At 42.1% G+C, this 25,510-nt stretch overlaps 1 protein-coding gene across 6 annotated transcripts in view; it reads right to left on the reverse strand.

Annotated features, from left to right (window-relative positions):
• Positions 1-8,756: 8,756 nt before the first annotated feature.
• LOC120225023 (ankyrin repeat and sterile alpha motif domain-containing protein 1B-like) overlaps positions 8,757-25,510 on the reverse strand; it is an 82,847-nt gene continuing 66,093 nt past the window's right edge. For 3 of the 6 annotated variants that reach the window (XM_039223252.1, XM_039223250.1, XM_039223249.1), the window contains 2 exons: positions 18,115-18,282; positions 8,757-9,198 (listed from right to left, as the gene is read on the reverse strand). In XM_039223252.1, coding sequence (XP_039079183.1) covers positions 9,091-9,198; positions 18,115-18,282 — 276 coding nt within the window. In that variant the 3' untranslated portion in view covers positions 8,757-9,090. Of the gene's footprint in view, positions 9,218-18,114; positions 18,283-25,510 lie in introns of all 6 variants that reach the window. The other 3 variants (XM_039223248.1, XM_039223247.1, XM_039223251.1) reach the window with 2 other exon arrangements.

A 25,510-nucleotide genomic window follows, 5' to 3' on the forward strand; every position in this document is an offset into this window, starting at 1 on the left:
AAAAAGATTTGTTTCTAGATTATATGAAATGAATAAACATTTCCCTGAAGTGTTTAACTTGGTAAGTATGGCAATCTCTTATTCAACATTATGTTATTATAATTTACTGGCCTTTAGAGAAGGAGAAAATGATTTTCAAATAATTCTTGGTCTCTGAAGATTGTCACTTGAATAGATTTGCTTGCTCATAACCCCTCCCCTTAAGACTATGGAGATACTATACAGTTATTTAAATGCCTGAATTAGAATATCAGCTGCTATTGGGCTATAACCGTAGACCTACAACCACAGAATTATTGTGAAGTTATGTATATTCACAAGGAAGGGGCAAAAAAATGTACATCACACTTGGGACCCGTCAGAGACCCGGACTTTGAGGTCATTTGGCATCGATAGCATATTACTTCTAAGTCAGATGATGTAAGAAGACCAGAACTTGGGAAGTTTTCATTTCAATTATGATTCAGGAAAATTAGCTGCTGGTTTTCACGGTAAATTCATTTATGAGGTCAGGCCTTCAGAACTGGGAATACTCCTTATCACAGAGATGTAAACAGAAAATGTGCCTCTGTAATTTCCCATCACCCAAGGCAAGAATAACTAGAGAGAGAGTGCTATACCCAGGTTTGGGTCTGGTGGTTGTGAGCAGCTGATCAAACTGGAAAGCACCCATCAGCTGAGTGAAGCCTCCTGCTTAGTACAGGGTGGCTGTTGTGAGGAGTTGGAGCAAAGATTCTCACCATCCATTCAAATCTCCATTGCCTCCCCTCTCAGGGGACTGCCCAGCTGTTATTTTATCTTCACAGTACTTGAGAGGATTTGCAGACTCTGCAGTCCTAGCTTAGAGAGGAAGAGCTGCACCCCAGGCAGTTAATCAGTGACAAATCCAGGGCCACAGTCCAAATCTGATTTTCTTTTCTTTATAGAGAGACCCAGACCCACTGGGCTACAAGTGGAGTGTCAGTTTCAGTTGGAAGTGGAATCCTCCTGGGTTTATGGCAGATGAACACTAGTCCTAGGGGTCAAAATTTAGGGTTCAGCAGCTGGGGAAGATTTGAGAGATCTGTGTTTCTCATCTCTGATTCATTTTCATTTAGTGATTCTAAACCTTTCACCTTGTGTTTATTTGCCCCACTCTGTCAAATAACTTTCTGAGAACCAATAAATCCTTTTTAGGAAGAGGCAAGGAGGAGCTTTTATTTATTTATTTATTTTTACCAGCATTTTATGTGCCAGGTCTTATGCCAGACACTTTCCACATATTACTTAATTGAATCCTCACAGCAAGGCTGTACGGTGTTATTTCTGTTGTCTAGATGTGGAAACAGCCACAGCAAAGTGGTGGAGCTGGGGTTTTGGTCCATGTAGTTGGCCTCCTCACCAAAGCCCCTGGGCAAGAGTATCCAGGAGCATCATTTCAATTATGCACTTAATTCATTATTCATTTCACCCATTCATACTGTGCATTGTGACTGATCCTAAGTCCTAAACTGTCAGAGGTGGTCCCTGTACTTGAGGACCTTCTATTTGTGGTATTCTGGCAAGCCCATCTCTGTGCCTATAGATTGTTCTTTGCAAAAAGAAGCCCGGGCCGTTCTGACAGACAAATGGATGGCAGAGGTTGGGAGATCCTTTGGATTTGCTGGCACTTGGCCACTACTCAACCTGGTCTCAATTCTCAGATGACTCAGGCATTGAGCAGGGAAGATGGCAGCCTTACCATGGTCTGCTCCCTGGAGATGCCTATTTCTACATTGGAACTCTTAGGGCGTTCATTTCAAATTAGTGGCAGCTCTGGGGTTAGTGGATCCGTGTGCCTATCACCTTGATTTAATTTCCGTTTCTCCTTTCTCTTTCATTTGAAAAGGTATAGCCTCTCAGAGTCTGTTTCTTTATTGTAAAATAGGGACCACAACACTTAATTGCAGAGTTTTTTGTGAAGCTCAAAAAATATGTCAAGTATCTGACATAGGTCTCAGTAGCATTATTATTTTTTGTCTCAGCTACAAACCTCCATTCCTTTGCTGGTCACATTTCTATGGTTTACAGAGTGGGATGACTTTTGCTTTCTCTGGGCATCCTTTTCTACCTCATGGTAGATCTGTGTTCTTGGCTATTAGTTCCCAGGAGACAGACTTTGCTCAGCAGGAAAGCTGTCATCTGCTTTCTTCTGGGTTGTCTCAAACTTTATTTTCTTTGAGATATGTATGTACCTGTGAGTGGTAGAAGATTGGGAATGAGAATGGGAAGAACTTGCTTGGGTTTGTTGCTTGGACTGGTGCTTGGGCATGTGGTGGAACTCTGCCTTTGGCTGTTAAGTGTATCCAAGTCCAAATTCTGGCTGCAATAATGTCCTAGCTGTGTGACCTTCAGCAAATGTTTGAATTGTCTCAAGGACCTGCTTCCTAGGGAGCCTCTGGTGTGAAGACTTACATGGGCTGCCCAACATCTCAGGGAATCAAGAGGGCCTCATCCATCCAGGAGTGAAGCTTCTTTGTTGCACCTAGAACTACTTGGGAAACTTAAAAACTTCCCCAAACCCAAACTTCATCCCAGACCAATTAATTCAAAATCTCTGGAGATGAGACCCAGGTGTCTGTATTATCTTAAAATTCCCTAGTGCAGTATTTCAGTTTGCAGTGGAGGTTAAGAATCTTGATGGCCAGGCCATTGCTAGTTCTCTTCTTGTCCAACTGCCAGCTACAGTTGTGATGACTGCTGATAGTGTGCTCCTTCACACCTGCTCTGCCCTGACCTTCTCAGGAGTGTTGCTGGGCAGCATAGAAGTTTGGTGTGCATATTATATTAACACAGATGTGAGGATCTTCCCTGCTTGGATTTGATGGCTAATTTATCTCTTACAGGGTTATTACCATCAATTCCTTCTCTAGTCATGGCTTTCTCTGTCCAGACATCTCACCTCTGTGTGCTTGCTTTCACTTTTTACCTATTGATGTGATGAGTCCCATCATGGCAGACACTGTGGATGGCCAGTCTCATATCTAGTCTCTCCTTTTTCTTCACTAACAACTCCTGGATTGTTGGGAGCTGCGAAGTGCTTAGCTAAAATCAACAGCTACATTTTCTAGCTGCCTGTGTACGTGTGGCCAAAGAGATATAATTAGAAGCTGTGGGGTGAAGCTTCTAAGAAAGCTCCTAAAAGATTGCTTTACTCAGAAGACAGAAGAATTTTGGTCCTTACCATTCTTCTTCTTATCTGGAATGTGGATGTGCTAGATGATGCTCCAGCAGCCATTTTGTGATCATGAGGTGACCTTACAGATGGATGCCATATGCTAAGGGTTGATAGAGTAGGAATATAGAAGAAGCTCGTGGAGCTACCATTCCAGCCCTGTACTATATCTGAAGTTCATGCTACAGAGAAAAAATTCAACCTTTCCCTGTTTTAAGAGACTGTTATTTCTGGTCTTTGCTACTAGTCCCTGAATTTCCTGCTCCTGAATAAACCAACCTGGTGTATAAGAGCAGTTCAATAAATGTCAGTGACTCTGCATCTCTGCCTCCTCCACCCCCTCACTCTAGCCACAAACACACTGTTCCACCTCTGATAAGTGACTGGACATCTATCTGTGAGGCTGTTGAAGCCTGGTGGAATCTCAGGAAGTCACAAAGAAGTGATGCATGGATCACGCCCAGCCCACAGATGAGTTTTATTTGGCCCATACTTATTTTTTAAAATGCTGAATTTGTTGCCACCATTTGAAAACCTGGTGATTTTGCATAAGTTCTGATTTCCTGGAAAATCTGTTGACCCAGGGTCTTCATTTCTGCCTGGCAATGATCCACTGAAAGTAAGTAGCAGCTGCCCGCTGAGATGAGGCAGGTGTTCTGTGGATCATCACAGCCCCCCCCCCTTCACTCATGTCACCTGTGTGGCCCTGAAGGCAGCTGAGATTGCAACTTCCACCTCCCTACCCAGCCACACACCCATGAAATGGTCTGTTAAAATAGTATTCCTGAATTTCCTGTGCCTCTCTTCTTTCCCAATCTGCCTTGACTCAACACTTAGCACATTGGGGTTTTGTTTCTGTTTTTGTTTTTCTCAGAAAACTGAGCATGCACTTTTGAGAATTGGAGAGAAATCAACCTCTCAAATGTCAGAAAACAGCTGATGTTGCTTCTTGGAGGCGTCTTGACTTCTCTTCTCACATGTCTTCTGAGGAGAAGCAGTAAGAGGGAGAGCTGCAGGCTCCTCAGGGAGCAGCTGTTGGGATGCTTGATTGAGGCACTGAGACATCCAGAGGACATTTAAATTGAGTATTGAATATGGAATGCTTTGAACCGCTTTTATTACCATGTCATGAGTAAGAACGACTCCAGCTCAGCTTTTTCATTACGTTCTGAGACGTAACTTAGAGGTTCCTAAATGGCAGAACTTAGAAGATGTGCATTAGTTCCATTGTGCTTGTGAAGTCTGTTCTGCGATACGCGTGCTCCTCGACTGTCTGAACTCCTGAGAACACCTCAGCTGCTATGGCTGCCACCCTCAGCCGGGGTGACCCTATTGCAGCTGTTAAATGGAGAGTGTCTTTCAGCCTGATGTACTGTGAGGCTTTACGTCCTTGGTCATTAACTTGGAAAGTTAAATGTCCATGTAGCTTTTACAGACATAGGTCTCTGGGGTTTTGGGGAGTAAAACAAAAGCTATTTTGATGGTAAATAATTTGTAGCTATGATTCTTTACGAATTATACACAGAATATAGTATGTTGGGTCAGGAATGATCATCTTTGCATTAGCAATTCTAAGTAAAATAGTGCCATGCTTAACACAGAGCAAGTTCTCAGTAAGTAGGTTGGCCTGGGATGAAGAGAGGAAACAGTTAAGTGAAACTGGCATTCTCAGGTCCACACCAAATTCTGAAGAGTTAATTTCACCACAAAAATAAGTCCTGTCTCTTGGATACTAATGGAATTACACCGTATGCAGGATGGTGATTGGGCCACAGGCCTAAGGAAATTCTCTGCCTGTTTTGGAGCTGGTTTCTGGGGGAAGGAGGACTCTGTGGCTGGGGCACTGGAATGCCTGGGTTCATTCGTATATTTGCATAGACAGCAGTAAATGGGTGTGAGGTGTGCTGGGTATTGGAGCACAATTTCTGTCTAGAAATGGAGTAGGGGGTGCAGGCTGATGGAGCATTGGTGCAGGTAGACTCTGTTGGCCTATGTTGGCTGGTTCTCCAATTATATTTTAAGAAAATGTGTTTTAACTGTGTGATATCTTAATTTTCATAGGAATCATTCTCAGTGAATACCTTATATAAAGAGAACTGAAAAACTTAACATCTTAAAAAAGGATTTATTCCATATAGACTTCTGATCATGGTTATTATATTCCAGTTCTGTGGGAGAAGAATGAACTCTGGAGGCTAGCCCACTTACCAGATTTTCATTTCTTTTCAGAAGTAGCTTAGGAGCAGTTACTTTGGGGTCCAATTGTGAATTTTTATTTTTGAGATTTTGGCCATTTGTTTGTTATCTAAGCCTGTTGTCTGCCCCATTGTATCCAAACATTATATGCACTAGTAATATTCCTTACTAGTCCAACAGAAAATCTGGTATGTCTTGAGAAGAATCGCTACTATGACTTATTAATGAATTAACGAGGCATAATTTTCATAGGGTTCATTCACCTAAATTTATCATAGAAATAATTTAAGGAGAAAAAGGAGTAATTGAAGTCCTTTTTTGTAAGGGATCCCTGGGATCCCCATCCCCCATGGATACTGCAATTAGTGATGTGTCAGACTTCCCCTTAAGAAATTAGCTGCAGATCCTTTTCTCATTATGTGAGCACTCTTCTGTTTGCCCCTCAGACCTCTCCCCCCCTTCTCTGCTCTGTGTAGACCATATCAATGGGCTCCTTGTCCTCTGGCTTTCAGTGGGTTCAGGTAATGCAGGGTGGAGAGTGAGATCAGGTTGTTTTAATCTCTGGCTCCCTCTCTGAGGGCACCACAGCTGGCCATGTCCCTCAGCCTGTCTGGCAGCCCCCTCCATGCAGTTTTCTCCCTTCCCATTCTCCCTTAGGCAGTTACCAGCCCAGGGACACTGTTCATCTGTCTGTTTCCCTACATGCTGCCAGCTCCTATGTAAGTATTCTATTTATTAGACTCTTAAAATATCCCAATTGGAGTGTGCCATCTGCTTCATGCTGGGACTCTTAACAGATACAAATATGCATTTGATTCACAGAGAGAAGAGGACTGCTTACCTCTTGGTAGTTAGCAAAGATTAAAAAAAAAAGGGGTGGGGGGGCGGGCAAATTAACCCAGTTGAAGCATTACCATGTAAAGTTTTTTTAAATGTTTTCTTGAGAGAGAGAGAGACAATGTGTGAGTGGGGGAGGGGCAGAGAGAGAGAGGAGACAGAATCTGAAGAAGGCCACAAACTGAGCTAGCAGTACAGAGCCTGATGCAGGGTTCAAACCCACAAACCACAATATCATGATCTGAGCCAAAGTCAGAAGCTTAACTAACTGAGCCACCCAGGTGCCCCAAAGCATTACCATCTAAACTCCCAGCCCAAACCTTTCTTTAGGAAACCTGTCACTTGACTTGCAGCTGGCACATGTTTTAGGAAAATGGAAGGATGGATGAAGTAGTGATGGAATGTTTTGTCCCCTCAAAATTCATATGTTGAAGCCCTAATCCTCCAGTCTGATGGTATTTGGAGATGGACCTTTGTGGGATAATTAAGTTAGATGGAGTCATGATGGTGGGGCCCTCAGGGATGGGATTGGTGCCCTTATAAAGCTAGACACCAGAGAGCTTGCTGCTCCCCAACCCTCTGCACATATACAAAGAAGAGATCATGTGGCCACATAGTAAGATGGCAGATGCCTATAAACCAAGAGAAGAGCCCTCGGAGTGAAACCTGGGCCAGGCCAGCACCTTGATCGTGGCCTTTCCAGCCTCCAGAACTGTGAGAAATACATTTGTTTTTTAGCCACACAGTCTGTGGTATTTTGTTATGGTAAATCGGGTTGACAGAGACAAATGTGTAGATGTTTTTCCAAACATGCTATCTGCATTGTCCCAGACAAGTGATCTACTTGGGTGGCCCTGGCTTTTTTAGAAATTTCTGTTTTGGCAAGTCCTCCTTGTAGCCTACTTTAATATTTAAAGGCAATGGGGGTTGTTTTGGCTGAAATTTAAGCTTTAAAGGTCAATGTATCTTTGAGACTGATTGAACTTAGAAATGAGCAAGTTTTCTCAGTTTTGCCAATTACAAAATACCATTAGTATGGATGTTGAGGAGGCTGGGCCTTTGGTTTTGTTCCTAAATGGAAGTGGGAAGGTGCTCACAGACGATGCCAAGCACCGGTGGCTGTACAATTTGTTTTATTTTGTGTGCTTTTTTTTATAGGATATAAATAATGACAAAAATTACAAAATTTATAACTGGAAGCCCAAGCATTATTTACATGTATGTTTCTATTTCAGCAAAGCTACGATTTACTTTGCTCCTATACAATTACCTTTTGGTACCATATTTCAGTGTTATTTTATTCTCTGTTTACTACATACATATCAACAGTGAATAGGCAAAATATATACAAGGAACTGTTCAGGTCAAGTAATTTAATATTGTATTAAAATTCTTCAACACTGAACTAAATCCATATACATTTGTCAGTTTGAAACAAAATTTAGTTATCCTTTAAAACTCACCAACTGATAAATAACTGATAAGCCTCAGGTTTAAAATAATATTAGTTAATAAAAAAACATTAAGACAATCCCACAATTTATCAATATCGCTATAATGAACTTCAAAATGATTCACAATATGATCAGTTAGAACAATATACGTTAAAATGTTATTTTTTTCTATAATGATATTGGTACTGTTTATATAATTTGATTCTACATAAATATACATTATGGTATCATACAAATACTCCACAGACATTAAAAAAATTAAAATACCTTAAAGAAATGTAAGTAAATTTTATTTAATCAAATAGTAAGCAAACATTTATTTCAAGAAAAGAGTTTTATTACTTTGGAATCTCTCCTTTTTTTTTTTTTGTACTTTTTCTAGAAAAAAAATTTTTGCAATAGAATTTTATTAACACGGTTCTCAAAGGTTTCCATGACAGAAATCTTGACAGCAGGAGCCCTAGATTTTTTTTTTAACGTTTTCTTTAAAACACTGTGAAGGTTAAAAAAAAAACAAAACAATCTTTGCAGCTTATGGCTGCATCAGCACTTTCGGTTGGATGCCAGTCTGCTTGCCCTAGTCTCCTGCTCTGGGGAGCGTCATCAGTACTTTGCCACGCCCAAGCCAGTCCTCTCAGCGGTAGCAGTAAAAATTTAGTTATTTGAAATGAAACCAGAAACATCCCTCACAACTAACCTACTTTTCTTATCAGTGCATTAATGAAACATTCTTTTAATAAAAATATTTAATACAAGACACATTTCTCTGTGCATAATAAATTCCTGTTTTGAATCATTCTTAAATTTTGAATCAATCCATAGATGTAAATTTTTCTTTATCCAACATGGTTTATTACATATAAAATCCACAAATATAGAAATTGGGAAACAGGATTTCCTGGCAATCATGGGGGTGGTTTTTGTCCTTATGCATGAAATGATGCTCAGTGATATGATTTTACAGGTGTTTTATGGGGGTAGTTCTGTTCTGATTCTACCTTTAAAGCTGCTGACTGAAAAATCCAAGATTTTTATACTTTTAGGCAGTATTAGGGATCCCCTGTACTTTTTTTTTTAAAGTTATTATCCCCAGATTCAGCAAAGCAGTGTTGGGGCAGAGTCATTAGAAATACCTTGGGTGGCGGCAGGGAGGGGAGTCGGGAGAGTCAGCAAAAAAATCTCAACTCGTGCCTCTCAAGGGTTACAGCTGGAAAGTCTTGGTTGCACACTTTCTGTCACTGGTGCAGAAAGAACATCCCCAGGAATGGCCAGCGGCCTTTCGCCCGTGACAAGGCCACACAAACAGAGCAGTCTTCCTCCTGGGCTGGGTGGAAACGGAGGCGCGAAGGGAAGCCTGCTCCGGGACTGCTCCGCGTGCAAGGCACCGCGAGGACAGGAGGATGGTGAGTATCAGAAAATTGTGGTTTCATACTTGGTATTAATTCCTCTCTTGGCTTCTTGTCCCGGCTCCACAATCCACGGCAGATTGGCCAGAGTCTTTTGCTCAGATGGGTCGATCTGCTTTAAAACAGAAAGGCTGATGCCTGTTATACGGTACCTGTAACTGGGGTGCAAACATGCTTCCTAAAACGTCTTAGAAACCAACACTGTGCTCTGACAGGACTGCAGGGATACTGATGCGTGAGAATCTTGTGTTTGTCCTTTTAATACACATTTATTGCAGAAGGACTATATGCAAGGCACTCAAGGGAGTGGGTGGTGAATGAGACTCAGCCCTTGCTCTTGAAGGCACACAGATGGGGAGCAAACACAGAATTCTGCAGCTTAGTACTGGGAACGGAGAAAGGAGGAAGGGCAGGTGCTCTGTGGCCAGGGAGCCAGAGGACTTCCTAGAGAAGGTAACCAGGTTATGTTACTCCCCAGCTCTCAAGCCTACAGTGGTTTCTGTCACAAACCCAAAGTCCTTAAGGTGAAGTCCAGCCAGTCTAGCTTTGCTTCTTCCCGCAGGCCAACCCCACACCAAGGGCCTCTACTCACATCATCTGTTCTGCAGGAATGCCTTACACCCTAATGTCATTCAGGTTGCAACTCAAACATCACCACCTCACCTGTTCACCCTACACAAAATAGCATCCTAACTTTTCAGCTCTCTTCTTTATAATCCTCATTCCACTTACATTATCTCATGTTTATTGGCTCATCTTACACTGCAGCGTAGGATTTTGTTCTGTCACTGTTTTCCCCAAACTTAGAAAAGCTCCTGGCAACCCAGTAAATAATAGTAGGCACACAATAAATACTTAATAGAAAGATACTATAAAAGAATGAGGTAATATCTGAACAGCTGGAGGATGAGCAAGAATTTGCCTGGCAAGGGGGCAGGGAGAGGGGAACAGCATGTACAAAGCCCTGAGGTAGGGAGAAAGGGCTGGTTGAGAACTTGAAGTTTGCAGAGTGGGAGACAGGAGGGTAAATAGGTAAGCAGGGTCAGGTCAGGCTGAGCCTTGAACCAAACTGAGCTGAGCTGTAAAACAATTAAAACCATTTTAGCTCCTGTGCATACAAAGTCAAAACAGGCCATTCCTGGGTAAGGGTTGAGCTGTCAGCTCTCAGGAGGGGCCTTGGGAGGAGTTCTTCCCCACATTGCTGCCTCATCTTTGGTGCTTCCACATCTGCCCTGGCCCTGGCCACGTGCTCTGCTCAAGAATGCTGGGGCAAGGTAGCCTGGAAAGGCCTCTCTCATTTATCTCCTGTGAACTTTGGTGTCTGCTAGAAGGCTGTGGGACCCATGCCCTTTGGCTACCTTCCAGCATGATTTGATTGTATCTCCACAAAGCTGTGGGGAAGACTCCACATATTCTGAGGAATCATGGAATATTTTTCAGTAATAAACAGCTAAACCTGAAGGGGATGGGATGTTGAGGCAGTTAAAGAACGTCGGTATTATTCACTGTATATTTTCATATTTCTCAGTGAAGGGTTTATATGCATATTCTTTGAGCCCCCATGGCATCCAGCCCAGTTGTTCTCTCTTGGAAGAAGTCTATGGGGACCAGACTAAAGTCAGATGGAGGCACCTGCCATGAACAGATTTATCCAGCCCGTGTGAGAATGATTACAATAGTCTAAGAGAAAATCCAAAAAAAATTCTGAAAACTCCTGGAAATTTAACTTACAGTTTTGTGGGGGAAGATAATGAACAAATCTCTATCAATAAATGCTACACAGAATTAAAAGGTATATGCTTATGTGTGAAAAGGCATCTACCTCAGATTGGGTGGCCCAGGAAAAGCTTCAGTAGTGGAGACCTGAATGACAAGTGGTAGTCAGCTGTGCAGAAATGTGGGGGATACTATGCCAGGTGGAAGGGACAGGTAGCACGAAGGCCTTGTATAGGAGTGAGCTTTGGTCTGTTTGAGGAATAGGGAGGCCTGAGCATCATAGAGAAGTGTGGTGGAAAATTAGCTTTTGGAACTTGGAGCAGTGGCGCCATGATCTGATGTGTTTTTTAGGATCACTCTGGTTGTGTGGAGAAGAGAGGACATGTACTGCAATAGTTCTGGAGAGTAGTGATGATAGCCTGGATGAGAAGAGTGAGGAAATAGGAGTTGACAGATCTTTGTTTTAAGGGTTGAGTGGATAGAATCTGCTCATGGTTGTACATGGTGGTGAGAGGAAGACAGGAATTAAGGATGGTGTCTGGATTTATGGCTTAAACAATATGGTGAATGCTTATGCCATTTACTGAGCAGGGAAAGATTGAGAGTGTAAACCGCTTTGAGGGGAAAATCAAGAATTTTATTCTGGGGACTTCCAGGGAAGATAGTGGCAGAGAAGAATCCTAGGCTCAACTTATCCCATGGAAACACCTAGATAACACCCACAGCAGTGTAAATAACCCAGAAAATGACCTATAGCCTGGCAGAACAGACTTTCCACGGCTAAATTTAGGAAAGAGGCCACACTGAAGAAGGGAGGAAGGACAGAGATGCAATTGGAAGCCAAATGGGCTTTGGGACCTGAAGGAGGGATGCTGTAGGCACAGGGTACCTGCACCGTGGAAGATGAAGTCCCATAACGTCTGGCTTTGAAAACCATAGGGGCTTAACATTATGAGTTCTTAAAATCAGTTGGGCTTACCATACCTCGAACTTTGAAAATCAGTGAACCAGAGGGTGATAGGAAACTAAGTCTCTGCCCTTAAAGAGACAGCATAACAAATAGTCCCACCAAGTTTCAGCATAGAAGCAGCAGTTAGAAAAATGCCTGGAGTATACAGGAGGGAGGGAGGTTTATTTACTAATCTCTGAGCATGTGCCAGAGATCTTTGGGAGACTTTTCTAAGAACAAATGAAATGCCAGGCATCATTTCCTTCCCCCAACCCCAGCCTAGACACCAGTATACCTGTATGAACCAGTGCAGCAGGAACACTCTCTACCTAGCTTGCTAATAGCATCCCCTGCCCTGCCCCCATGGTTTCCTGAGGACCCACCTCCCAACCCAGCCTGTTGAGTCCATCCAAAGCAATGTCACAAGTGTGTCAGTATGCAAGCAGCCCTGACGGGGGTCAGCACCACCCCAAAGCAACTCCTGTCCTGGGGAGAGGGGAAGTAAACCACACACAGCAGTCTGACCACGGCCCCAGGAAGGGACTGGGAACATTTAGTCTGACTGCAGGCCCCCGCACTGCCCCCCCTCCCCCAACAAAAGCTTCTCAGGGGACAACACAGGGAGCACCTTAAGTGTGGTGCTCCTGTAGCTCTGGTCTAACCCAACTTAAGCCCAAGGCAGCCCCAGACTGACCCCCTAACACAGGGACCAAACCCTGCCCACATCAGGCAAAGAACCATAGCAGACAATTGGACTGAAGGCAAAAACAGGTCAGCCACAACAGTAAGGCACACACAACACAGAGAGGAGACACTTCAGAAGTGCCAGATTCTGGTGAACAGAGGACACTGCACTGTAGGGCACTATAGGACCTCTTGATAAGATCACTACTTTCAAGAGCATAAGACATAACTAACTTTCCTAATACACAGAAACAAGACACAGAAAGACAAAATGAGACAGAGAAATATGTCCCAAATAAAAGAACAGGACAGAGTCACAGCAAGACAGCTAAAATCTTAGAGATAAGTAATATGTGTGGGTAATAAAGTTCATAAAGATAATGGAGTTAAGAGTAGAGGACCTCTGTGAGACCCTCAACAAAGATAGAAAACACAAAAAAGAACCAATCAGAGATGAAAAACCCAATAACAAATTAAAAACACATCAGAGGGAAAAATAGTAGACTAAAGGAAGCAGAAGAATGGATCAATGACCTGGAAGACAGAGTGAGGGAAAGCAATCAAGCTGAAGAGGAGAAAGGAAAGAGCTTAATAAAAAATGAGAATAGATTAAGGGAACTCAGTGACACCATATAGCATAATAACATGCATTATAGGGATCCCAGAAAGAGAAAAAGGGGCAGAAAACTTATTGGAAGAAATAATAGCTTAAAAGTTAGCCAGTATCAAGAATGAAACAAATCTAGATCCTGGAGACACAGAGTATCCCCAACTAAATCAACCCAAGGAACAACACACCAAAACATACAGTAATTAAAATAGCCAAAAGTAATGATAAAGAGAGAATTTGTAAAGTAGCATGAGAAAGAAAACAGCTAAATACAAAAGGAAGCCCCATTAGGCAATCCGCTGGTATTTCAGCAGAAATTTTGCAGGCCAGAAGGGAGTGGCATGACATATTCAAAGTGCTGAAAGAAAAAAAAACCCTGCAGCCAAGAGTACTCTAATCAGCAAGGCTATCATTCAGAATTGAGAGAGAGTTCCCACAGCAAAAGTTAAAGGAATTCATGATCACTAAACCAGCCCTATAAGAATTGTTAAAGGGACTCTGAGTGGAAAGAAAATTTTCGCTCCTAAAAAAGGAGTAAAAATTTATTACCTTTATTTTATTTTATTTTTTAAAGTTTATTTTGAGAGAGAACACACATGAGCAGGGGAGGGACAGAGAGAAAAGGAGAGAGAGAATCCCAAGCAGACTCTGCACTGTCTGCATGGAGCCCAAAAATGTGGGGTTCCATCTCATGAACCATGAGATCATGACCTGAGCCAAAATCAAGAGTTGGAACCTTAACTGACTGAACCACCCAGTCACCCCAGATTTTATTGCTTTTAGAATGGGTTCAAACTTAAGTGCCCATCTACTTAATATAGACTCCTATATGCATAGGATGTTATACACAAACCTTATGGTAACCACAAATCAAAAGCTGGTAACAGGCAAAAAATAAAGAAAAGAATCTATATCATTAAAGAAAGCTAGCAAACCATGAGAGGAGAGAGAAAGAGAAGAAAGAAACAGAGAAGAACTACAAAAACAACAGGTAACAAAATGGCAATAAGTGCATACCTATCAATAATTACTTGAATGTAAATGGACTAAATGCTCCAATCAAAATACAGAGGGTGATGAAATGGATAAAAAAGCAAGACCCATCTATATGCTGCCTACAAGAGACTTATTTCAGACCTAAAGATATATGAGATTGAAAGTAAAGGGATGGAAAAGCATTTCGCATGCAAATGGAAGTGAAAAGAAAGCTGGGGTGGCAATACTTACATCAGACAAACTAGACTTCAAAACAGACTGTAACAAGGGACAAAGAAGGACACTATATAATCATAAAGGGAACAATCCAACAAGAAGATATAACATGGAAGCACCCAAATACATAAGAAGCTCATAACAAACATAAAGGACATAATTGATAGTAATATGACAGTAGTACGGGACTTTAATGCTTCACTTACATCAATGGACAGTTCACCCAAACAAAACAGATAAGGAAACAGTGGCTTTACTAGATGGACTTAACAGATATATACAGAACACTCCATCCTAAAACAGCAGAATACACATTTGTTTCAAGTGCACATGAACATTTTCCAGAATAGATCATATTAGGCCACAAGATAAGTCTCAACAAATTGAAAAATGCTGAAGTCATGACTTGCATCTTTTCCGGCCACAACACTATGAAACTAGAAATCAACCGCAAGAAAAAATCTGGAAAGAATGTAAATACTGGAGGTTAAGTAACACCTATAAAACAATGAATGGGTCAACCAAGAAATAAAAGAGGAAATTAGAAAATACAAATGAAAACACAGTGGTTCTAAATCTTTGGGATGCACCAAAAGCTGTTCTAAAAGGGAAGTTTATAGCAATACAGACCTAACTCAAGAAGCAAGAAAAATCTCAAACAATGTAACCTTATAGCTAAAGGAGCTAGTAAAAGAAGAACAAACAAAACCTAAAACCCGTAGCAGGAAGGAAATAATAGAGCAGAAATAAATGAAATAGAAAAATAAAAACAAAACACCAACAGAACAGATCAATGAAACCAGGAGCTGGTTCTTTGAAAAGATCAAGAAAATTGATAAGCCTCTAGCCAGACACATCAAAAATAAAAAATAAAGAGGACTCAAATAAAGAGGAGAAATAGCAATGGACACCACAGAGAAAAACAAGAATTATAATATTATGAAAAATTAATGCCAACAAATTGGACAACCTAGAAGAAATTGATAAATTCTTAGAAACATATAATCTCCCAAAAGTGAATCAGGAAAAACTAGAAAATTTGAACAGACCAATTGCCAACAATGAAATTGAATCAGTAATCAAAAAACTCCCAACAAATAAAAGTCCAGGACCAGGTGGCTTCAGAGGTGAATTCTATAAACATTTAAAGAAGAGTTAATTACCAATTCTTAAACTTTTCTGGAGAATAGAAGAGGAAGGCAAGTTTCCAAATTGATGCTGATACCAAAACCAAAAGACACTATAAAAAAAGAGACCTATAGGCTAATATCTAATGAACACTGATGCAAAAATTGAGAACAAAATATTGGCAAACTGAATTTAGTAATACATTAAAAAAAATCACTCACCAAGATCAAGTGGTACTCCCCACCTCCCCCCATGCAAGGGTGTTTTGATATTTGCATATCAACATGCTATGTCACATCAATAAGAGGATAAAAACCATATGATCATCTCAACAAATACAGAAAAAGCATCTGGCAAAGTGCAATATCAATATTCATGATAAAAACTCAACAATGTAGGTTTTAGAGGGAACATACGTCAACAAAATAAAGGATGAAAAACCCACAGCTAACGTCATACTCAATGTTGAATAACAGAGCTATTCCCCTAAGTTGAGGAATAAGTGTGTCCACTCTGACCACTTTTATTCCAATACTGGCAGTCCTAGCCAGAACAATCAGCCAAGAAAAAGAAATGAAAGGCATTCAAATTCGTATGGAAGAATAAAATTCATTATTTTCAGATGACATTATACTATGTATAGAAAACCATAAAGACTACCAAAAAACTACTAGAACTGATAAAATCCATATACAAAAACCACTGCATTTCTATACACTAATAATGAAGCAGCAGAAAGAGTAATTAAGAAGATACCCTCACTTATAATTGCACCCAAAATAATAAAATACCTAGGACTAAACTTAGCTAAGTAGGTGAAAGATCTATACCCTGAACAAACACTGATGAAAGAAATTGAAGATGATATAAACAAATGGCAAGGTACTCCATGCTTACAGACTGGGAGAACAAATATTGTTAAAACGTTTACCTAAAATAATTTACAGATTAAATGCAATCTCTATCAAAATGCCAACAACTTTTTTCACAGAACTAGAAGGCATAATCCTAAAATTTGTATGGAACCACAAAAAGACCCTGAATAGCCAAAGCGATCTTGAAAAATAAGAACAAAACTGGAGGTATCACAATCCCAAATTTCAAGATACATTTCAAAGCTGTAGTAATCAAAACAGTATAGTACTGGCACAAAAACAGATACGTAGATCAGTGGAACACAAGAGGGAGACCATAAATAGATCCATGATATGATCTATGAGTCTTCAATAAAAGAGACAAGAATATGTAATGGGAAAAAGAATCTCTTCAACAAATGGTGCTGGAAAGTGGACAGCTACATGCAAAAGAATGAAAGTGGCTCACTTTCTTACATATACACAAAAATAAACTCAAAATGGATTAAGGACCTAAATATGAGACCTGAAACCATAAAAATCCTAGAAGAGAGCACAGGCAGTAATTTCTCTGACATCAGCCATAGCAACATTTTTCTAGATGTCTCCTGAGGCAAGAAAACAAGAGCATAAATAAACTGTTGGGAGTATATAAAAATAAAAAGCTTCTGCACAGCAAAGAAAACAGTTTACAAAATTAGACAACCAACTGTATGGGAAAAGATATTTACAAATGACAGCTGATAAGGGGTTAGTATCCAAAATCTATAAAGAACTTATACAACTCAACACAAGAAACGCCAAAACCCAATTAAAAATAGATACGCATGGGAGCAAATGGCTGGGGTGGGGTGGCAGTGAGCAATCAAGGAGAGAAGTGCTGGAAGGATCATCTCCATGGATGTTGAAGCTGCCAAGAATGGTGACAGGAGTAGAGGCCCAAAGGAAGACTGTAAACCAGAAGCCACATGGTCACCAAGGGAGGCACTTCCTGACAAACATTAAAGATTCTACACTTCTGTGACCCCATGGGCAGGGATGGTAGGAAGGAAAGAGTCGGAGATAGAGGGATATATGAGTATGAGAGCAGGGCATCTGGGGGTGCCTGCCTGCCCCAAGCCACAGAGTTGCTAGGATGCCATAAGGCAGCTGGAGCAGAAGCCAGATGGGAGGCTGATTGGGAATGCACCAGCTTCTGGGTATTGCTACTACCAGAAGAGGCCGCTTTGAAGTCATGAAAGTCTGTTAGGACAGGATGTCTACAGAGCTTGTGGGAGGGAAGGGGGAGGAAATTCCTAGAGGAAGGCAGATGACAAGGAGGAAGGTGAAGAGTCACCACTCTGCAGGAAGCCTCAGCTGCTGGGAGAAAGCCTGCCAAAAGCTGGCATCTAGGCCTCCAGCAAAGGGGGATAGGGCTGCTTTGCTGTGAGCACGCACAGCCTGTGCACCTAGCTTCCTTTAGCTGGGTACCTGGGACACCTTGCTGTGAACCTCTGCCAACCACTCCAAGGGCCAGTAGCCTGCAAGAGGCTCTGGTCCCTGGTGTGATGGCAGCGAAGCCTCAGAGAACATCATTCCCAAGCTTTCCTGGACCTTGAGGAAAGATTCATCAAGGAAAAGCAGCAGCATCCAGTCCCCTCCCCACCCCCCCGCCCCACGACACAGAAAGAGTGAAATTTTCTTGGGAACCTCAAGGTTCAGGCAGATCATCCCCCAAGACTTTGCAGGAACCAGGCTGGGAGGATGAAGGATGCATGCCAGGAGGAGGCCAAGGGAGACAGAGAAATGTGGTCCCACACCACTCAGGGCCTGCTTAACAACTTTCTCTCCCTCCAGCTCAAGATTTTCAGAACATCTGTTATCTTTTCTACTTACCACCGATTTGCGAATGCTGACACGGGGCTTGGGGATGGGTTTGGAGGGTTTGTTTTCAAAGCTTTCTGGAAGTGTAGAGGAATGCCCCCCTTTTCTTGCTTGTAGTGCAAGCTGGTAAGCGACTTCAAATGCCTGTCCCAGTGTTAGGATGATTTCATAGGCTAAATTCTGCAAGAGTAAAGAGAAAGCATTTACTATGGTGTACCATAGGGTGGCCAAGCCGAGTGGCTGAGGAGCACTGTGGGAGGTGAACTAGCAAGGACCTTGAACTACTCCACCTGGTATGGCAGTGAGTCAGTGGAAATCTGTGAAAAACAGGAAACTAGGTCCAATTTGGAGTCTATATGAGGCATTAGTCAGCAATGTGATACACTCTTACAGCCATGCTATGGAGCTGACCCCCAACTTCACCCCATGGGGAGCAGGCCCCCACCCACTGGCCCCAGGAGCCTACTCCATTCAGAGCCTCCTCATGGGCATCTGGTTTGCTCCCAGGCCTTGGAAGATAAGGGGTTAACTCTGGTCCTTCATCTTAGTTCTGGGAGCGCCTCAGCCCCAGAGCCCACACACACCACAGGAGGTGTTCCTGAGAAGTTTGGGTCTTTTTACCTCAAACATCTGTGACTCAGTGAACATCTCTAAAGCACAATCAAAATCTAATTTAGGCGGAGGGGAGAGGCATTAGTCATGCTGGTGTGGCGTCTCACAGTTACAGCAGCCAGCATGCAAACAGAGCCAATTATCCATCTATTTCTTGAGGCGCTTGCTCTCCCTGTGGGTCCACTCCATATTTTATCATCAAATCAGCAAGAGACAGGAGATTGTGTCAGGCCTGAATGCCATGCCAAGCAGTGCTTGGGAGAAAGGTTCTTTTCATCAGACCTTCAATCACTCCTTTCAGGATGACTTCTAGCTTTCTTTTCTCCTCTCCAGATACGTATCTTGGATTTCTGCCTTCTCTTCCCAGCACAGCTCCACCCTGTCTTCTCTCACTGAGAAAACATGACATTGTCTGACCCCAAAGAGGCAGGGTCTCGACAACACCCCTGAGGTCACAACGCACTGAAGAGGTAGATGCCTATTAGTCATAGAGAGCTTTCTTAAAATCACTGCACCAGCAGAGAGGATGCATGGTCTGTCCCAAATTTTCATTCTGATCAATGTCCCTAGAATGTCTATTCATGGTTTCTTAAAACACAGAAATGGCATTCTGCTTATGCTGCTTTTGCAACTATACCCATCTCTAGCCTCTCTTCCCCAGTCAAGCATATGGAACAGCTCAACTCTCATGATTCTGGGGAGAACTGTTTGGGACTATTCCCACTTGAAGATGGTGAAGGAGATACAGGATGGCCTTCAGAGGCCATGTGGAAGGAGCCTGTGCATTTCAGGACAGACCAGATTTCAGATCAATGCCAGACTGTTGTGATCTTGGGCCCAAGCAAGGAGAACACTTCCGAGCTCAAAAACTGTTTTTGACAGAGGCAGTGTCTTCTTTTTTGAGTGACATGTTATGAAATGATGGCCCCACAAGACAGATGTGTGCTTGTTGGAGACACTAAACCTCACGCAGCCAACCGAGCACATCCTGCAATGAACACTGATCCTGTGTTTGCCTCCAAGGATGAGTCAGACTAGTAAATTAGCAGTGCACCAACAAATGATAGTGGAGGAGGGCTGGCAGACAGCTCCGGCCATCACTGTACAGAGGGCTGAACCCTTCGACTGCCTACACTTGGCACTCACGTCATCATCAGCCTTGCCTTCTTGGGCACAGATGGGACCCCTCTGAAAGGCAGACTGGGGCTTCTGATTTCTGCAGTCTCCATGTGAAGTCACAGGCTCTTGGTCTTGTTCACCATGACTGTGGAGATGGTTGATGTCCATCTGTCAGGCCATATAGCACATATTCATTGCTCTGGGTGGGCAAATGGACTAAGGGAAAGATGGCAGATTCAACAATTCTGTAATGTTCAGCTTTTAGGTCTTGGAACAGTGGAGCTTAATGAGTGTGAATTCCTTTATCATTAACCTAAAAACAAATTCCTGAAAGTGAGATTTACTTAAAGCTCCAGTGTCTTCAATTCAAAGTTGAAGATCCTCATTTGAACAAGTGAGATTTTTCACATGACTATTATGGGAAGCCTAAAGGGTTTGAAAGGTACTGGGTTAGAAGCCCTGCATTTTCATTTTTAATTACTTCCTGCTGTTATGAAACTGCTCAAATAAGACAGAGAGGCCCCAGGTATTGCTGAGCAGAGAAGAGCAGAACTGCGGTATTCTGCCCAAATCCCTAACTCACAGAATCATAAACATAATGAAGTGGATGCTCTTCTATGTCACTAAGTTTTAGAATGGTTTGTTAAGCAGCAGTAGATAACTGGAACACCATGTAGTGCTACAGAAGGCTGGCTCGATCCTTATTCAGGTAGCAGGAAGAGGAACTTCCAGCCTTGAGCTGGGATGAACAGTATGTAGTCATGGGGAGTTACTCCTGGAGCCACCAACCCTCAGCCCCAGCCATGGAAAATCTAGATGTAAGCACTAAGGTGTCCCTTCACACATGCTAGCCCAAACCACAGAGCACTGGAATGTCCTTTTAAGTTGGCACAACCATGTTCTCATCTGTAGCCACTAACTCCCTTGAAGTCAAACTCCTTTAGCTTTACATTCACTACCTTACATCTTTCAAATGCTGTAATTGGGCTAGTCTCTGACCTTGGCTCTTCCTGTTCCTCCTAGCTTATTGAAAAATACTTGCCCTGAATTTTCCAGCACCAGTCTCTTTCCAGAATCACATTTATTATGGCAATTGGCAATGAGCCAATGATTACTGGGGAGAGGATGCTCTGAGCCTCACTTTTCTTAATATGCAGTACTTACCTTGCTGGATTGTTTTGAGAATCACTCACAATTACACTTAACCAATGACAATTCAGCCAACACTCATGATTTTCTGTGTGCCATGCACCGTATGACATGCTTCACATGAACTCTCTCCTTGAATCATGACAACTCTGTGGGTGCTATTAATAACGCTGGAATTATTATTCCTAATTTATATGTGAGCTCAGAACAGTTAAATAACTTGTCCATGAAGTTAGTACCAGCAGAACTGGGATTTGAATCCAGGTGTGGAGAGGCTATGCTCTTGACCACTATACCTTAGAACCACACTTAAGATAAATGACTTCTGCAAACTGTTAAAAAAAAAAAAGTATAAAAACATTAAATACAGAAGCTCCTGGGTGGTTGATGCATCGTGGCTGGGATGAGGGTACTTAAAGGTACACAATTTGCCTGGGTCTCATGCCAAAACCAGTGGAGAGGCAGCCTACAGGCAAAGGGTGTCCTTTGTGACTTAACATGATCCATCATCGCAGGGATTTTCAACCAGTGGATGCGCCCCTTTCATGATGAGGGATGCCAGGCAACACTCCCTCTCCAGCAGAGGTCCTTTAGGATGAATGCAGGGAATTCCAAGTCAATGGGGACAACCATCCCTAGGGAAACATCACCATCTCCAAAGCCCTTCCCTTTTCTCCTAGGGACTTTGATCTGTGAATTAAGAATTACCACATTAGAGGAATTTGCAGAGCCATTGTATTTTAAGGATAGATCTTAACAGTAATCAAGGGACACAAACTGGAGATATGTAGGCAAGCTTGCATTTACTGTGAGCTCAAGACAGGACTACAGTTGACCATCAGCTTGGATACTTACTGAGCTACTTCCATGTGTCAGGGGCTGAGTTCCTGATGCCTAGCCCATGCCTGGTCTGTAGCAAGTGTCCAGGAAGTGCTCACTGAATGATGTGGACAAGGGGAGGCTCGTGGAGACACAAAGACATGTCCCCATTGTCCTCCTGCATCCTAGTCACTGAGGCTGTACCTTGCACATTGATCAGTTTGGTGTTAGAAAAACTTCAGCAGAGATATGGACAATCTGTTCCCTAGGAAAAATTTTGGCCACTCAGGTAATTAAGTTACATTGACTGATGCATCACTAAGATTTTTTCCTGCTTTATAATTTTGTGTTTTATTTGAAAAATTAATACTTATCATTTCCATAATCTGATAATAATCATTATAACAAAGGAAGAAGTAAACATCAAATAGCTTAGAAAAGAAGAATCAGCTCATAAAACTTAGAAATTTTTTTTGAGATAGAGAAAGAGCAAGTGAGCAAGGGGCAGAGAGGGAGGGAGGGGGAGAGAGAGAGAGAGAGAGAGAGAGAGAGAGAGAGAGAGAGAGAGAGAGAGAGAAGCGGGACTCAACCAAGGTGGGGCTTGAGCTCATTTGATGTGAGACTTGAACTCACAAACTGTGAGATCATGACCTGAGTTGAAGTCAGATGCTTAAGAACTGAACCACTCAGGAGCCCAAAACTTAGAAATGTTTAAGCACACTGGACACTAAATATGCTCTTGCCACCTGTACAGAACATCGGCAGGTGGGATCTAGAATGACCATCTTAGTAACCGCAACCCTAACCTGCATCCCCTCCCTCCTAGGAGGAGTTCGTCCTTCCTTCCTTATTGGAAAAGCTCTGAACAAATTCAGGAAGAGCCTGGTTCCTGACCTTGCTTGCCCTGGGAATCTACTGTGTCTTCCAGCATTGATCCAGTCTGGGGTTCGGTCTAGGGTGCCTGGTTTCAGGGGTGCCTTTTGATTCTGTCCTAGCAATAAGCTTTATCTCCATTCCTAAGAGCCAGGCCACCACCAGGTCTGGAGGAGCAGCTGTGGTGGCGGCCTGGGATGGGATCAGAAACGAAAGCCTTCTTTCATTTTTAGAAGGAAAAAAACCAACCCAAGCAGTTTTAGATAAAGTAGGGGTTTGAACATTTTTTAGGCTGAAGGGTTCAGTGGCATATTTGCAAGAATATTATAATTTTTAAGATTTTCATAAATAGAGGACTGATTAAGTATACTACATAGATCCACACAGTGGAACACTAGGCAGTTAATTAAAATGAAAATTGAGTCATTAAAAAAACTGGTTAAAAGACTCTACATAAAAATATATGGATATATACAAACATAGATGGTATCTATGTGCACTGAAAACAGGGATATATATTAAGATGTTACTAATGGTTATCATTGAGTGTTGAGATTGTGGATGATTTTTCTCTTTATGTTTCTTTATGTTTTAAATTTTATTCAACTGAAGATGAATAATTTTATAGTCATAAAAATAATAAACTTTTCCATTTTAATAATTAAGAGAAAATATTCTAGCTAAAAAAAAATCTTGCTTATTCTTTACCCATCACCTTGGGGTTCTGAGTGCCTTTTCATTCTTTGGCAGAGAGGGCCAGAAACTGTTCCAAGCAAAACCCGGGCCCTATTGCAGGTGTTACCGTGGCTCAACTCCATGTACCAGTAGGGCTAGCCATCCATTTGGCCAAAAATCTAATTTAGGTTCTCTAGTTTTCACACTTGATGTCAATTCTAACATCTGCTCGGTTGAATTTTAGACTCCCTAGCTTTTCCTGTAACCTGGAACCCCAATATTTCTACTCTAAGTACAAGGAGTTGAACCTTCTACTGTCCAATTTCTAGCAAGCTCAGCTGAAAACTGTTGTATGTGGACATTAACTTATGGACACACACTCAGTCCATTCATGCAGCTGTGCTAGGTTTTATCACCGTACCAAATCAGACCACCTGTGAACCGGAAGCACATTCTATTTCATTTCACAGGGCCGATAAAACAGACCTAGCAGCAACTAGCACATGACATTGCTTACTATGTCCCAGGGACCTGCTCAGTGCCTGATGTGGATTGCCTAACTCTCAGAGGTACCTTAGGGAGAATTATCACTCTCAATTTTATGTGTGAGAAGTTCAGGATTAGTGAGATTGATTAGCCTGGCCAAGTTCACACTGCTAGTAAGGGGCAAAGCCAAGATTCAAACCCAGATCTGACCTCAGATGAGCCAGTATTTTGTGCCACAGCTTCCTGCCTTGTTGCTTTTCATGAGTCTGTTGGTGTTCTGCTTTCACTGAGGGAATTGTGTTTCCGAGATTCACTGTATATGAATGTTGGTAGATACTATCACACAATATTCTGTCATGAGAGACTCAGGACAAAAAGTTCTTTCAGACTTTAGTCTCACTGAATTTTTGTTTTCTGAGAGGATGTGTTATACTCCACAATACAGGAGACATGTATTTATTTCCCTATTTGCCTTGACCTCCAGGAAGCTCAGAGCGAAATTTATGGCTTGGCTCTAATAACTACATACAATTCTGTAGTCTGCATATTGATGTTAAATCTTTTCCTTTGGTGTTGATCTCCCTTTTAGTCTGTATTTTCCCTAATTCAGATCTGTGTGTACCTATATTTTTAGATCTATCATACCCATTTAAGTAGGGTGCCTTAAATCCTTGATGGACGAAGACATGGTATAAACGGTGTCCATTTGTTCATGCAAATATTTGTTTGAGAGCTCACTTTGTTTAACCCATTACTGCCAAAATGCCTGACAAGCTACATCATACATGGCCTTATCATCTGATAAAAGTGACACCTCAATAAGTGAGTGAGCTGAGAAGGGGTGGGACACCACAGGTAGAGAAGGCCCTGTTGGCCCAGGCTGGTAAGTTACTATTTACAAGCAGACCATCCTGACCTATTTTCTGGCACTTTCCACTAGCATTAAAAAAAACAAAAAAAACAAAAAAAACACCACATTTCAGTAACCGGAATTGAAGGAATAAAGAAATAAGTTCCACAGCCTCAGAAAACTACAGGCCCACACCTGGTTATTCTTTGGCCTCTTGGGGTCAGCAAAGGTACTTCCTGAGGTCAGTAAAGGTTACCCATGCCTGAAGAGGATGCCAACACAGACATTTAAAGGGCTACCTCTGTGCATAGAAACCCTAGACAGGGTGGAAGAGCCACAGGCATTATGAAGAGGCTCAAAGGTTTGGCACACCAGCACTGGTGAATAAAGACCATGCCTACATCATCTGCATGGGCTAAAGCTACTATGGGCTACCTACCTATGGCACCCATCACTGCCGCTGAGGGGACGACACTGAGTGCAGTCTGGTCCAGGTTACCTTCAGGTTCCTTTCCACCCTGGGAGATCCAGGATTCTAATCAGAAGCTGGTGTCTCTTACTATGGATTCAGTTTAGAGATGTACATATAGTTGACACCATGTTAAGTTGTAGCATACTACACAAAGGCTAGACTGTAGGCCTCGACAATCCACCAGTCAGTGCTTAGAGAGGCAATGACCAAGGGGCTGGCCTTACTCTCAGAGAATGTCCTCATTGCAACAATCACCCCCAAAACTATTCCAAATGGTCTAGTATTTTGTCTGTTATAAAATGGCTCTTGCTTTTAGCAGAACACCCTTTCCCCATCTCTTACCTTTTGATGAT

The sequence above is a fragment of the Hyaena hyaena genome, unplaced genomic scaffold (assembly GCF_003009895.1).
Source record: "Hyaena hyaena isolate Hyena2069 unplaced genomic scaffold, ASM300989v1 scaffold_1305, whole genome shotgun sequence".
Lineage (NCBI taxonomy): Eukaryota > Metazoa > Chordata > Mammalia > Carnivora > Hyaenidae > Hyaena > Hyaena hyaena.